Genomic DNA, 14,158 nt, shown 5'->3' with positions numbered 1-14,158 from the left:
CTAGATTTTAGCAATCTATTTTTAGCAGCTGGAGGTTACCTCCAAAGATCGTTTCAGAAAATTCCCTCCAAGTGTCACTTTTTCCTAGATTTTTGGCATGTGCGTCATAAGCCTCATACTCATCAAAACTTATTTATTCGATGTTGCAGAGCTCATTCCTCATATCAGCCTTGGATCTCTGACATCCCATATCGTATCTAGTAGTCTTGGGCACATTCAATTCAAATTTTTCCGGGTAAGTCTTATTTTCATGTCTTTTGTTGCTCTTTTGTTGCTTTTTGTGTTTCGCTTTGTGTGAATTTTGTTTTCTTGGTTTCTTTGAACTCCTGTTGTCGTTTTAATGCATGTTATCTTGTACAAGTGTTGCTTTAATTTTTTCATTGCATCTCACTGTTGTCGCATGCATGACATTGTTTTTGCACTGACAGTCGTTGTTGCGGCGAATCACTTCACAGACATGCTTGTTTTCTCATTTTTTGAATCTTGCACTCATTATTTTCATGCATGATCATTCACTCTTGTTTACACCTAGCTTCTCCATGCATTCATAACCTTTCATGTTTTTAATCGCCTGTTGGCAGGTCTGGGTTGCCTTGGCCCGGACCTTGCCTTGCCCGGCTAGCAATGCGCATTTATGAGAGTGAAGGATCAACCTTCCCTCCATAAAATATGCAAATTTTTCCCAACACTGGACTCCAGGCTTTCTTTGCGCAATTCTGGAAGGCAGTGCCTTGCCGGCCCCATAAATTGTGCAATGCAATTTGCTGGGTTTGCATGTCATCGTTGATTGAAATTGCACGTTGCACAGTTTCAGTCCTCAGCAGGCCAGGTTTTATTATGCATTGTGTAGTTTCAGTAGTCATTCAGCCTATTGATAGCCAATACTATGCCTTGCATATTTTTTGCAGTCAGTCTCCCAGCCTCCCAGTGAAAATTGCACAATCTCCCCAATCAATCACCCGGGTATGTAGCATGTTAGTCCTCAAACTTGTTTTGGTTTTCAAATGACATATTTCTTGCGATGAGAGTTTCTATGTCTCCAGGTATCGCAGGTGTCTGTTCGTCTCTCCGCACTACAATTTCAATGGCCTCCAAGAGAGCAGGGTCAAAGGACATCGTTGAAAGTGTAACTAGGGATGCAGTTGAGCAAATGTCTATGAGCTTGCCTATCTATGAAGACACGAAGCTATTCATAGACGAGGATATCAATATGAAATGGTAGGATATCAATGACACATTATCAGACACATTTGATGAAAAACTGGAAGACCTCAGGGTCTATGTCAACATTCACAAGTCTGGCTTGTACCAGATTGTATGCAGGTATCCCATGTTTCCATGTGCAGACATGATCCATTGGATTGTCTCGCATACTGATCCTAAGAAAATGGTGTTGAGAAGTGCTAGTGGAACACAGCTTGCCACCTTCAGGGCAAAGGACATTCAAGAGATGTATCACTCACCACAGTCGGTGATCACAATGGAGAAACCCTTCAGCAGACCTAGCAATAGTGCAAACTCAAGAGATATCTTGAAGAGTTGGGTGAACGAGCCAACTAAGTTTAGGACAACACCCAACCAGGTTTACAAGATGAATATACTGAGGAAGGCATATCAGTGCTTGGTCATCTTTGCATGCAGCTTATACGGCCAAGAGAATAAAGAGACCTTCTCGCATAGTTGGGTAATTGCGTTAGATCCACTCACTAGCAAAGGAAGACCTTGCAACTAGTCCGACATGTTGGCTCTCAGCTTGAAGGAATAGGTGACAGAAGCTCGACATCAACCCAAGGGTAACCAAGCAGGGATATACATTTTTAATTACATGCTGGATGCAATCTATGCCCGTCAACAGTTCTCAGGATTGGGTTGGGTATGGACACCTTCAGAAACCTATGTGCATACTTATTGTAGATTGTTTTTTGAATGCAGCTTCCGTGGAGTTATCTTATAGTTGTCAGACCACTTTGTCACCCGAGTGTACAAAATGATATTTGAGCACGATCCACCTTGCATGTCACAAGCAGCGATTGAGGCATTGATTGACATATAAGATTGGTATTCCTCACCCCTTGGCACCTTCATACGGATGTACAATGCGGAGAAGACTCCAAATGTTTTAATGAAGTTTTCCATGGACAAGATCGTCATGCAAGAGGTTTCATATCACATCTCAATAGGGTTATTAGCAAGACTACACAGTAAGAAGAAGGCACATTGGCCCACTCTTCCTTTGTGGATCGGGTTATATGAGATACATAATCTCAAGCATGCTAAGGCCGAGACAAAGGATTTCAAGAGATTCACCTTCGGCTCCAAAAAGTTCAATCCATATGACCTACATTATTTGGCGAAGGACCACTGTGTGACAGTGCAATTTCCTTGGATCCACGGGGTGCATCATTGGCCTGAAGAAGACCCATGGAGATATTTTTATCACTCCTCCGGGCTCAATGAACTGATCAGAATAGTTGTAGAATGGTTAGCACAACAGAGGTAAATAGCATCTCAGAGATAAACATCATCATCAATAGAAGAGGGTAGTATACCTATGCATGACCAAGGCAACAGAAAGGTTGTTGATAGCGCAGAGGCAGAAAAAGGCTACAAGTTCAAAGCAGATCCACTTGTGTTGAAAGAAGCTTTGGAGATTGAGGCTAAGAGGCGACAACATGACAAGAGTTTTGCGCAAAGGCTAAGAGAGAAACAGAGGATGGAGGAAATATAAAAGGAGTTGCAGGAGTTGAAGTGACAACTCAAGGAAAAACAGGAGTTGTGCATAAGAGAGAAGGAAGCGCAACACAGACAAGTACAGTATGTGGCGCAACATGCATATATTTATGAAACTCTGCCCATATAGGTTATAGACTTATCTGAGTAGTTGGCACAGAGCAGATAGGGTGAGCAATCACAGGAGTAGCACTTAGCTCAAGAGATTGAAAAGATGCTAGAGCAGATGGATACATATATGGTTTAGCCAGAGTCAGATCAGGATATTGACCTCATGCCTTAGAACCAAGAGGTCACCCCACTGGCTTCACCAAATTTGGAGGTAGAGCAAGTCCCAAGCGATCAAGGAGACACAGAGATCCTTGAAGGCAATTTGGAGGGGGAGATGAACAACATATCTTTCGACGAGTCATAACACAAAGTTGTGCAGTCGCGCAGAGTGCCCACTCCGGATGGTCACATATCTCCTAGGAAATTTGAAGAACGATTGACCGTATTTGATGTGCATGAGAATCCTGCAGCATTGGCCGATGTTACCAGAGAATATGTTGAAGCCACCAGCTCAAGTGTTCGATTCTTGATAGCAGAGAACGAGCGCATGGATAAGGAGTTACAAGTGGCCAAGAAGGGAGGAGAACAAGTTACATCATCTGCCATAGCAGAGTTGAAGAGAGCGATACTGGATGAAGTATCATCCCTCGAGGCAGTCATGCAGATGTTGTATTCTGGATTCATCACTGTGCATAAGTCAGTTGTCCACCTTAGCAGTTGATAGCAACGTTGTGCTAGGAGAGCACGAATCTTGTCAAATATGCACACTGTTGTCAATCGTATGCAAACATGGACAATGAGGTGCAATGGAGCCCCACTACACTTTCCAAAGATGATGAAGCCAAAGTCAATAGACTTGAAGGAATGTATCAGGAGTCAGATTTGGAACTATGAGGAACTCCCTTAGCTCATCACTAGTTTGCAGGCTTCACATGCACGAGTTTTCAAAAGCATAGATGTCATTGTGTGCATGCACGTGAGCAAAGAACCAAGTCTGACTGGAGCTATACATGTACTTTGATGAGTTAATGCACGTATCCACCGGCATAGACTTAGAGATTAGCATAGACACTAGGCATCAATATGTTGTTGGACCAACTGCACTCAAGACTATGATGCACATGTTATCAGAGGAGTTGGAAAAAGGTGTCAAATCAGTGTACCCAGATGCAACGGGGGCAAGAGTGCACTTTCAGTAAGATGTAACCATTGAGCACGTGGACACCATAACAGACTACAAAGTTTGGCATCAGTTCACCACCGTCGATCATTGCGAGGATGTCAAAGAGTTGGTATTCCCACAACTGTCTGATTCTTAGTGATATCTTACATGGCTTGGTCAACCCTATTTTGTCTCACATGGGTACATGTGCATATTGTAATGTAACATGTTGTAACAATGAAAGACCAAGTGTCGATAGTAGAGTGTAACAGTCATGTAGTAGTTGAAGAGTCATGAGGGTAGGTGAAGAGTCACAAAGGGGAATGTCAAGGGTCACCGCACCCTTTGCTATTTATAGAACCTCATAACTCATTGTACAGGCTTTTGGGAACCAAGCTTCCTATAGGTATATCTTAGAGAAAGATTAGAATGTATTGTAGTGAGTCTTGGTTTCTCCACAGTGCAGAGCTAGTATATCTCTTTGGAGGAGCAGGTGGCAGTGATTGTAACGTTCCGCTGTCGGGACTAGTGGTTGGTCATAGTTATATGTCTGATTGGATCTTTCACTTTCTTAATATAACAGAGCCAACACATTTCATGCATATGTTATTATTGTATTTCAGCTATGTATGGACTTTTCTATATATGTTTGTATGAATATTATCGAGATGTGCTATTGATTTAACCATCACTTTGGATTGTTGGCTAACCAGGTTCCTAGTTTGTGATATTTTTTTGTTCGTGTGTTCCATTCCAAGATGCATGTTACCACTGGTTTCTAAGGGGCGCACTCATACCCCAGTTCCGTGTGTTAGAGCCATTCATGCACATTCCTTTACTTGGTGAATATGTCACACCCTTGCTACCAAAAAGGACACCTTACCCACCTCTGCGTGCAACCGCGGTCAAGGCAATACCGTACTAGCCCACTGCTAGGAATCCTATGCCAAATGGTCTAAGGTCTAGTTGGGACTTATTACCGTGGAGATCCCCTAACATGTTGTTGGGTCGAGCACCATCAAAAAAACCCTAAGCTCTGCAACCCTCACTTATCTTGGCTAATCTGGTTGTAAATATAGGTTTCATAATTAGATCACTCATTGTTATTCTCATGGTCTATTCCTTTGATCACATATTTTATTGTTTTTTTCAATATTGTAGATGTCCTGGGCACTAGACCCTTTCTAACTAGGAACTATCTCTAGGGTTACAAGAAAACCAACAATTCGATTAAATTTCTAGCCAAGTTTTGGGTAAAAGTGATTAGAAAAAAGTACTCACGAAAAGTTCAATAAGTATAATGTTTAGACTATTTCTTTACAAATTCCTTTGGCATAAGTAGGATACCCTCAACATGGGAAAAGGAGTTCCTACGTGAATCCAAATGGTTACAATTATCAAAGATAAGAGGTCAAGTTTTTGGACGGTCCATGACTAATAAATAGAGGCTTCACTGAATGTCACAATTAAGAAGGAATTGAGGGTCATGAATATATTTTAAGGTCATTTTTTGTGGGTTAGCAATACAACTCAATGAGAATTGAAAATCACTGGATTGGATGAGACCAATAGGCCATAGTGTAATGACATCATAGAAAACATTATCCTCGGGCATATGCATGGTGTTTGATGCTCATGTTGTTATAAACACCTGCCCTTGGACCTCCTTTCCTCTTCCCTACTAGTTCTCTCCATAGCCCTTTTCATGTTCTCTTCATATCCACGTTGGACTAAGTTATATTAGATTTTGAAATAATATTTACATATATTGAGTACATCTTGGAAGGTAAAAGCACATGGTACATAGAAAACATGTTTAGCACAGTTAGATTCCAAACCACTCATGAGTTGGGACTTGGCCTTGTGCTATACACTAGGAATTGACATGAAATATTTACATGAATTTCACATATGTTCATTTATTTAAGCTCATATGGTTTGACCCTCATCATAATGACTTCTTTACAATTTATACATAATTTAATTAAATAGATCCAAGGGGCCAAAGCTAGAGTATAAGCACTGAGATACTCCTATAATATGATCAACAAGGAGAAAAGAAAAACAACTAGAGATGATCATCCAAGTATAATAGACATTGGAAAATCCTTACTTATGAGCTACATTACGTGTTCAAGTATCCAATGGGATGCATACCATTACTACTCCTTGCCTTGATAGGAGTTGTAGCTTTCAACATAGAAGAAACTACTATATATGCATCCCTTAAAATTCCTGTAAAGGAAACATTGTACATCCTTTATAAGGAGAATCATTATAAGGATTAGCAATATAAGGATTGAAATTTTTGTGTAAGTTGAGAGCCATCTGTGTGAGCCTTTTTAATAAAATATTAATTTCATATTTAGTTGTCACTCTATATTTTATTTCAAATAAATAGATGAACTGCCACCAATCAAAGACAAACCATCATAATTAGATCAATACAAGTGATAATTTGTAGACAACATTCATCAATGTTGTAAACTCACAAACAATCTAGCAACAACAAGGTAAATTGAGCATACTATCTTTGCTTCCACCAAGTATTGACAAACATAGATGGAAATGTTTTGTATGGCATTAGAAAATGATGAAAACTTGGAGAGTAATATGCTCTTTAGGAATGAATAATTGTAAACATTCTACTTTTTAAACCTTTTATAGTAGATCATCAAAATTGGGCTAAGCAATGGTTGGTTAGGTTTTAATTTCCATTGCTTAAATTTCATTTCTGAATTCATTAACAGATTCAATACCTTGAAAAAACCTATCACATGTCACTTGTGAAATCTCAACAACTCATATTTGTGAAACCACAAATTCGTTTAAATTTCTAGCCAAATTTTGGGTAAAATTTATCAGAAAAAGGTAGTTAGGAAAAATTCAAAAAGTATAATGTTTAGACTATTGTTTTACGAATTTCTTTAGCATAAGTAGGATACCCTCAACATGGGAAAATGTTTTGACGTGAATCTAAACGGTTACATTTATCAAAGATAGTAGGTTATGTTTTTGGATGCTCCATGAATAATCAATAGAGGCACCACTCAATGTCACGATTAAGAAGGAATTGAGGGCCATTAATACATTTTAAGTTTATTTTTTGTAGGTTAGCAATGCAACTCAATGATAATCGAAAATGATTGGATTGGATGAGATCAAGAGGCCACAATGCAATGAAATCAAAGAAAACACTATCCTCGGGCATGTGCATGGTGATTGATGCTCATTGTTGTATACCCCTGCCCTTGGGCCTCCTTTCCCCTTCCCTGCTAGTGAAACCATAACCCTTTTCATGTTGTCTCCATAGCAATGTTGGACCAAGTTATATTACATTTTGAAATAATATTTACATAGGTTGAGTACATTGTGGTATGCACTACCACATGGTATATAAAAAACATGTTTAGCTGAATTAGATTCGTAGCCACTCATGGGTTGGGCCTTGGGCTTGAGATATACACTAGGAATTGACATGAAATATTTATATGAATTACACGGTTCATTTATTTAAGCTCATACGGTTTGAATCCCATCATCATAATAACTTATTTATAACTTATACATATTTGAATTGAATAAATCCAAGGGGTCAAAGGTAGAGTAATTACATTGACATACTTCTATAATATTATTAACAAGGAAAAAAGAACAACTCCTAAATATGATCATCCAAAGAATAATAGACATTGGAAAATCCTAACTTATGAACTACATTACTTACTCAAGAACTCAATGGATGAAAACTAGTACTACTCCTTTCCTTGATAGGAGTTGTAGCTTTCAACATAGAAGTAACTACTATATATGTATCCCTTAAGGTTCCTATAAATGAAACATTACATCCTTTACAAGGAGAATCACTGGAAGTATTCCAAGAGGAAAGCAAGCATATTCATTACACTTTCATTAATGGGATTAGGAGTATAGCGATTGAAATTTTTGAGTAAATTGAGAGCCATTTGTGTGAGCCTTTCTCATAAGATATTAATTTCATATTTAGTTGCCACTATATAATCTTTTTGAAAGACATGGGAAAAACCACGAATCATAGACAAACCATCATAATTAGATCAATAAAAGGCAAAGGAATTTGTAGACAACATTCATCAATATTGTAAACCTTGCAAACAATCTACCAACAACAAGGTAAATTAAGCAGGCTATCTTTAGTTCCACCAAGTATTGACGAACATTAGGAATACAAATCCAAATAGACAAGATTGAGGGTTCCTTAAGTCTAGAATAAATGCATTATTCCCAAGAATAAAACAATTCTTTTTTAAAGAATCAATATACATATTTAGAATGCATACATAATATTCAAATGTTTAATAAAAAAATGTCAATCCATGAATGTACTATTGAGTATCCCACTTGTGGTGGTCCAAAGTATGATGATAGCCACCAGTTGTAATATTAATGTGTATAATAACTAGTAATATTAAAATACAAGTTATAGGCCACTATTAAATTGACAATAAAACTTTGGAAATGACGGTCTAAGCTATCATCATAAATGAATTAGCCCTTGTCAGCGTGTCAAAATTACATCATTATAGAATTTTATAATTATATGAAATCTCTATATAACAAACAAAGAAAACATAGCATATCAATTTTATTTATAAAATAGGCTAACAAAGTGCAAATTCTAAACCATTAACTATACATAAATCCCAAAATTAATACATAATTTTTAGTTTACTATAAATTTTGTTCAATAACAATTATTCTTAAAACCTTAAAAATAAAAATAAAAAAATATGATAATAATAAGAAAATAGACTAGTTCAACCTATTTATAAAATTGTTCTCAATACAATCTCTTTCCACTTAATATTATAAATTATAATCTATGAGTATCACTCTGAATTACTAAAAAATATCTTAATCAATAATCATTATTTTTAATGATTAAAAAAATATTTTAACTTATAAACATATCTTCCAAAAAATGTATATTGTTTTTTTCCTATATTAAAAGAAGATTTCATATAGGAAAAAATCGATTAAAATATTGATCATATTGAATTAAAAAATTAAAAAACACATTTATATTAATTAAATAATAATATAGATTATTTTAAAATAGAAATTTTATTTTGATTACATAAACACGTTTATGTTAATTAAATAATAATATATGTTATTTTAAGATAGAAAAATATTTTAATTACATTATTAATTAACCTAACAAATCTCTTCACCACATAAGAATATAAGAGATTAATTAACTAGAAAATATGTCTGGATTTAACTACTTCTAAAAACCTATAATCACACTTACAACAAAAGAAAATGCAGAACTATTCATCTAATCTAAGCTAATCATTTTCCTCCAAATATATGTGCTGACCACTAATCATTTTCTTCCACAACAAGCCCTAATCAGATTCAGAAATGGCTTCCTCCGTCACCTGTCCAACGCGGTTCAACTCATTTTCTGAATTCTTATGGATTTTGGCTACCAGCTGCTCTAGCGATGCCTCAACCTCTCGAAGAGTCGGTCGTTCATGAGGATCCCCTTTGCTGCACATCACACCGATCTTCGACAACAGCACAACAATTCCATGCCCCATAAATTCACTTACGTCATGTGATTCATGTTCTTCATCCTCTTCTTCCATTCTAATCTCCTCCACCAAAGTCGTGTCAATCACCTCCAACAATCTGTCCGGGAATGCATCGCCCACCCAACTCTGCAACGATTGCTCTTCTTCTGATAACACTGCATCTGTGGGCTTCTTTCCCGTTATCATTTCCAGTACCAAGATGCCGTAGCTGTATACGTCCCCTTTCATGGACGGGCGGCCTCCTGTACCATATTCTGTAACCAATTTTATATATATAAAACCTTTATTAGTGACTCACATATAATCCCATATCAGCATTTATATATAAAACCTTTATCACTGACTCAAATATTTCCCATATACAACATTGCTCAATCAATCTAGTGTATCAGTGTTTACCTGGTGCAATGTAACCAACAGACCCGATCACATGACTGGAGGTGTCCCCTGAGGCTGCTGCTGCTGTTGAATCGTTCATGAGGTGTGAAATACCGAAATCTCCAACATGAGCCGTCATTGTATCATCCAGTAAAACGTTGGAAGGTTTCAGATCACAATGAACAATGGCCGGAGAACAGTGATGGTGAAGGTATGCCATTCCATGGGCCACGTCCTTGAGAATGCTCAGCCGTCTTTTCAGATCCAACCTGCAATTATTTTCCCTACAATGCAAATGCTTATCCAGGTTTCCCTGCGACATGAACTCCATAATCAAAGATTTGACCTGCAAACTTGAGCATACGCCCACCATTCTCACCAGATTCCGATGGCGGACTCTTCCCAACGTCTTGCATTCTTTTATCAGTCTCTTGTATGCATCTCCTGATGTGGCAGACTCTATAACTTTGACAGCAACGATTGTGGCGTTGTCTAATACGCCCTTATACACTGACCCATGGCCGCCACGCCCCACTAGGTTATCCGGGCTGAAACCATTAGTTGCTCTGTTCAACTCTTCCTCACTTACAATCTTCGTCTCACGGAGTTGGCTCCTCAGCATCCTCCCTAATCTCGCTGAAATAATTTCCAACAATGCAGACTTTCTGCTACGAAAATATATCAAAACCATGAAGGCTACGCAAAATACCAATAGCAAAGTTAAGCCAACCGAAGTGGCCAAGATAACTACCCTTCTTTTGGAATCATGATGGTGCCTTGTCGTCAATTTACAATGAGGTAACTCTATCCATCTGCCACAGAGTCCAGTGTTTCCTAAGAATGATGTAAAATTCAGTTTTCTGAAAGCTCCAGAGGATGGTACTTCTCCTGTGAAGTTATTGTATGACAAGTTTAAATGCGTAAGCTTCTGTAATTTCTCTATAGAGCTAGGCAGGGGACCGGAAAGCTTATTGAAAGAGAGATCCAAATCTTGAAGTCCTGCAACTTGATCGATTGATGTCGGAATCGTGCCTTCCAATGAATTGTGAGAAAGATTAAGGTAGTCAAGTCCAGCACAATTCACTAATTGGCTGGGTATGCTCCCTGAAAAATTATTGTCAGAGAGATCAATTGCGAGAACCATTTGCATTCCTCCCAGTTCGGCAGGCACCCTTCCTGTGAGCGCATTATGTGAGACATTAATGTAGAACTGTAGGTTATGAAGGCTAGCCACTTTGGATGGCATCACGCCGCTTAGCTGGTTGTAACTGAGGTCCAGAAGCTCGAGATTGGAACAATTCCCTATATCATTATCCGGTATATTACCACTGAACTTGTTATAGCTGAGATCTAATATTCTTAGCTGCTGCAAACTTGCAAAAACATGATGAATTTCTCCAGAAAAGGCGTTTTGAGAAAGGTTCACTTTATACAGAGCTTTCAATTGACTGAATTGATAGGGTATATTACCTTCCAAGTTATTCCTGCCGAGGTGCAGCAGCTGAAGGGCAGAAAGCCTTCCAAGTGTAGAAGGAAGGCCTCCAGAGAGCAAATTGTCGTCTAGATCTAACTCGATCAATCCAGTGAGGTTGCTCATCTCCTGGGGTATCTTACCAGTGAAACGATTCCCATTCAAATCGAGATAAAGCAGATTTTGAGAAAGACGGCCTATGCTTCCAGGCAAGTCGCCCTTAAGATCATTGATGCCAAGAGAGAGTTTTTGCAGATTGGTGCAGTTTGAAAGTGCTCCAAAGATGGAAATGGATTCCTCACTATACAAATGATTATCAGAAAGTTTCAGATCCTGTAGAAGACGGAGCTTTCCAAATTCCTGAGGTATGCCTCCCATTAAGAAATTTTGAGAGAGTTCGAGCCATAAAAGCTGAGAGCAATTTCCTAAAGATTTCGGAATGGTACCGTTTAATTCGTTTCCCCAGAGCAGCAGAACCTCTAAATTTGAGAGCTTTGTACCTATCTCCCACGGGATTTCTCCAGTAAGCCTGTTGTCAAGCAAATATAAGTGGCGTAACTCCGTGCAATTAAGCAGTGAAGGCGGGATTCCTCCACTGAGCTGGTTTCCATGAAGAGTTTCAATTTTAGAGAGCCTGGTCCCTATCTCCCACGGGATTTCTCCAGTAAGCCTGTTGTGATCCACATATAATGCGCGTAACTCCGTGCAATTAAGCAGTGAAGGCGGGATTCCTCCACTGAGCTGGCTTTCTCCAAGATGTAGATTTTCAATTTTAGAGAGCCTGGTCCCTATCTCCCACGGGATTTCTCCAGTAAGCCTGTTATCATACAAATATAATTCGCGTAACTCCGTGCAATTAAGCAGTGAAGGCGGGATTCCTCCACTGAGCTGGTTTTCTGCAAGAGACAGAATTTTAATTCTAGCAAGCATGCCAAGCTGAGAAGGGATAGTCCCGCTAAGGAAGTTATTTGTTAAACTCAGAAATTCCAGCGCAGAACAATTTCCCAAGGATTCGGGCACTTTCCCAGTCAATCCGTTACCGTACAGTGAAAGATTTCGCAGGTTTTGCAATTGGCCGAGACCACTCGGAATAGTCCCTGTCAAATTATTGAAGGACAGGTTAAGCAGCCTGAGAGATGTGCAATCTTTCAAAGCCTCTGGAATGGACGAAATCAAGTGATTCTCATTGAGGAACAGACGTTTTAAGCGACGCAGCTTGCCCAATTCGTTTGGGATTATGCCAGAGAAACTGTTCAAAGTGAGGTTCAACACGCCAAGAAAGGAGATATTGCCCAAATGTGGAGGTATAGTCCCTTGCAGGCTCATGTTGTAGAGATTTAGGGCAGATACGCGGAGTTTGTGAGGGTGGCAGGTGACACCAGTCCAATTGCAGACATGATTGGCAGTAAAATCCCAGTTGGCCAAGGCGTGAGAAGGATCATATGTGAGGGAGGTTTTGAATGCTTGCAGGGCTTCTATATCGACCTGCAGTCGCTCACGACTTTTCTCATGATGATGATGAAGAAGATGGGCGTTTGCAGAAACAAAGATGAGCATGAGTGTGGAGGTGATGAGGATGAAATCCGTGGAAGGTGCCATCGGCTCCTCAGATGGGCGATCGATAAAATGAAGGAATTACAAAAATATTTCAGAGGGTTTGGGCAATTGTGGATATCAACTACATTTGTGAAATTCCTTCGTAAGGGCATAAGGAGTCATAAGGATTTTGGTGGATTTTCGTTTTCTTGTTGACTCAAGTGCTGTTAACTTAACCCAGTGTGTTTAACTCATATCGTCCATTTCAACTAACTATAACTAATACTAATATATGGTATGAACTCAATTTTTTTTGCGGATTTTTCTTTATTGACCGCAAGTCGTCCATCTTGTCTACCCGGACGCTGTTATTTTTGGTTTTGGTGAAATGACGAACTGCTGGTCGTTTGCTTTAAAATATAAAATTCATTTATTCATGTGTTTACCGTGTGTGTTGAAAGCACATTAATATTCAATGGACAACTTGACGTTATGCCCAATAAAGAGACATATAAAACATATATTTCCAAAATATACGGCCATGACTGTGCTATGTTTTCGGAGTTCCTTAGTCAAGTTTGTTTTGAATTGCTGCAAGTTTGATTTATGAATTCTAGACAAATTGAGTGTTTTATTGGATCTATTTAAAAATAAATTTTAAATAATAATAAAAAATTATCATACTAAAATATGTTCTTTAATTCCAATTAAACACTTCAAAACATAATTCCAACCAAATACTTCAAAACATAAAAGATTTAGACAATATACATTAAAAATTTGATAAATGCAATTAGTGCACTGACACCAATAGAAATTGTAAAATATGAACAAAGAAAACCTATCTACTAATATTAGAAGTCTTTTGGCCAAAGATTTCTAGGATGATATAATGAAGGTGTGCTAATTTTATTGTAGAGCTATGATTAAAATAAAAGCTCATTAAATAGTTAATAAAAAAGTTGTAAATATAGATTTTGTATTAAAAATATAACACAATGATCATGTTGTTACCCATAATTCTAACTCATAATTCTAATGTAATAAAAAACCAGAAATTCAATATTAAATTAATTTAGAATTGTCTGCTATTTCCATTAATAAAAAAACAGAATTCAATATTAATTAATTCTTTTTTATAATTAATAAAATAAAAATATAATTTAATTAATTAAAAGAAAATCTTAACTATGTAAAATATACTTAATATTTAGATACTTATTTGAATCGATGCTTATTAATATTCAGAAA

At 37.8% G+C, this 14,158-nt stretch overlaps 1 protein-coding gene across 1 annotated transcript; it reads right to left on the bottom strand.

Annotated features, from left to right (window-relative positions):
• Window positions 1–9,166: 9,166 nt before the first annotated feature.
• On the bottom strand, window positions 9,167–12,970 carry LOC149162296 (uncharacterized). The gene is made up of 2 exons (XM_089435146.1): window positions 9,922–12,970; window positions 9,167–9,776 (listed from the first exon to the last, which is right to left on the bottom strand). The coding sequence occupies exons 1-2, from the start codon at window positions 12,968–12,970 to the stop codon at window positions 9,334–9,336; spliced, it is 3,492 nt and encodes a 1,163-aa protein (XP_089291272.1). The 3' UTR covers window positions 9,167–9,333.
• Window positions 12,971–14,158: the final 1,188 nt, after the last annotated feature.

The sequence above is a fragment of the Pinus tabuliformis genome, chromosome 5_2, assembly GCF_031772625.1.
Source record: "Pinus tabuliformis cultivar Carrire ecotype Pingquan chromosome 5_2, CPIR1, whole genome shotgun sequence".
In the NCBI taxonomy this organism is placed as follows: domain Eukaryota; kingdom Viridiplantae; phylum Streptophyta; class Pinopsida; order Pinales; family Pinaceae; genus Pinus; species Pinus tabuliformis.
The sequence above is the reverse complement of the archived record's forward strand: the minus strand, read 5'-3'. Positions and strand labels throughout refer to the sequence as shown.

Bases quoted from the DNA above. Each gene is read 5' to 3' on its own strand.
- LOC149162296 (XM_089435146.1), bottom strand. From the start codon at position 12,970: ATGGCACCTTCCACGGATTTCATCCTCATCACCTCCACACTCATGCTC. The intron at 9,777-9,921 runs GTAAACACTGAT...AATTGGTTACAG, and splicing joins TGTTGGTTACATTGCACCAG to AATATGGTACAGGAGGCCGC.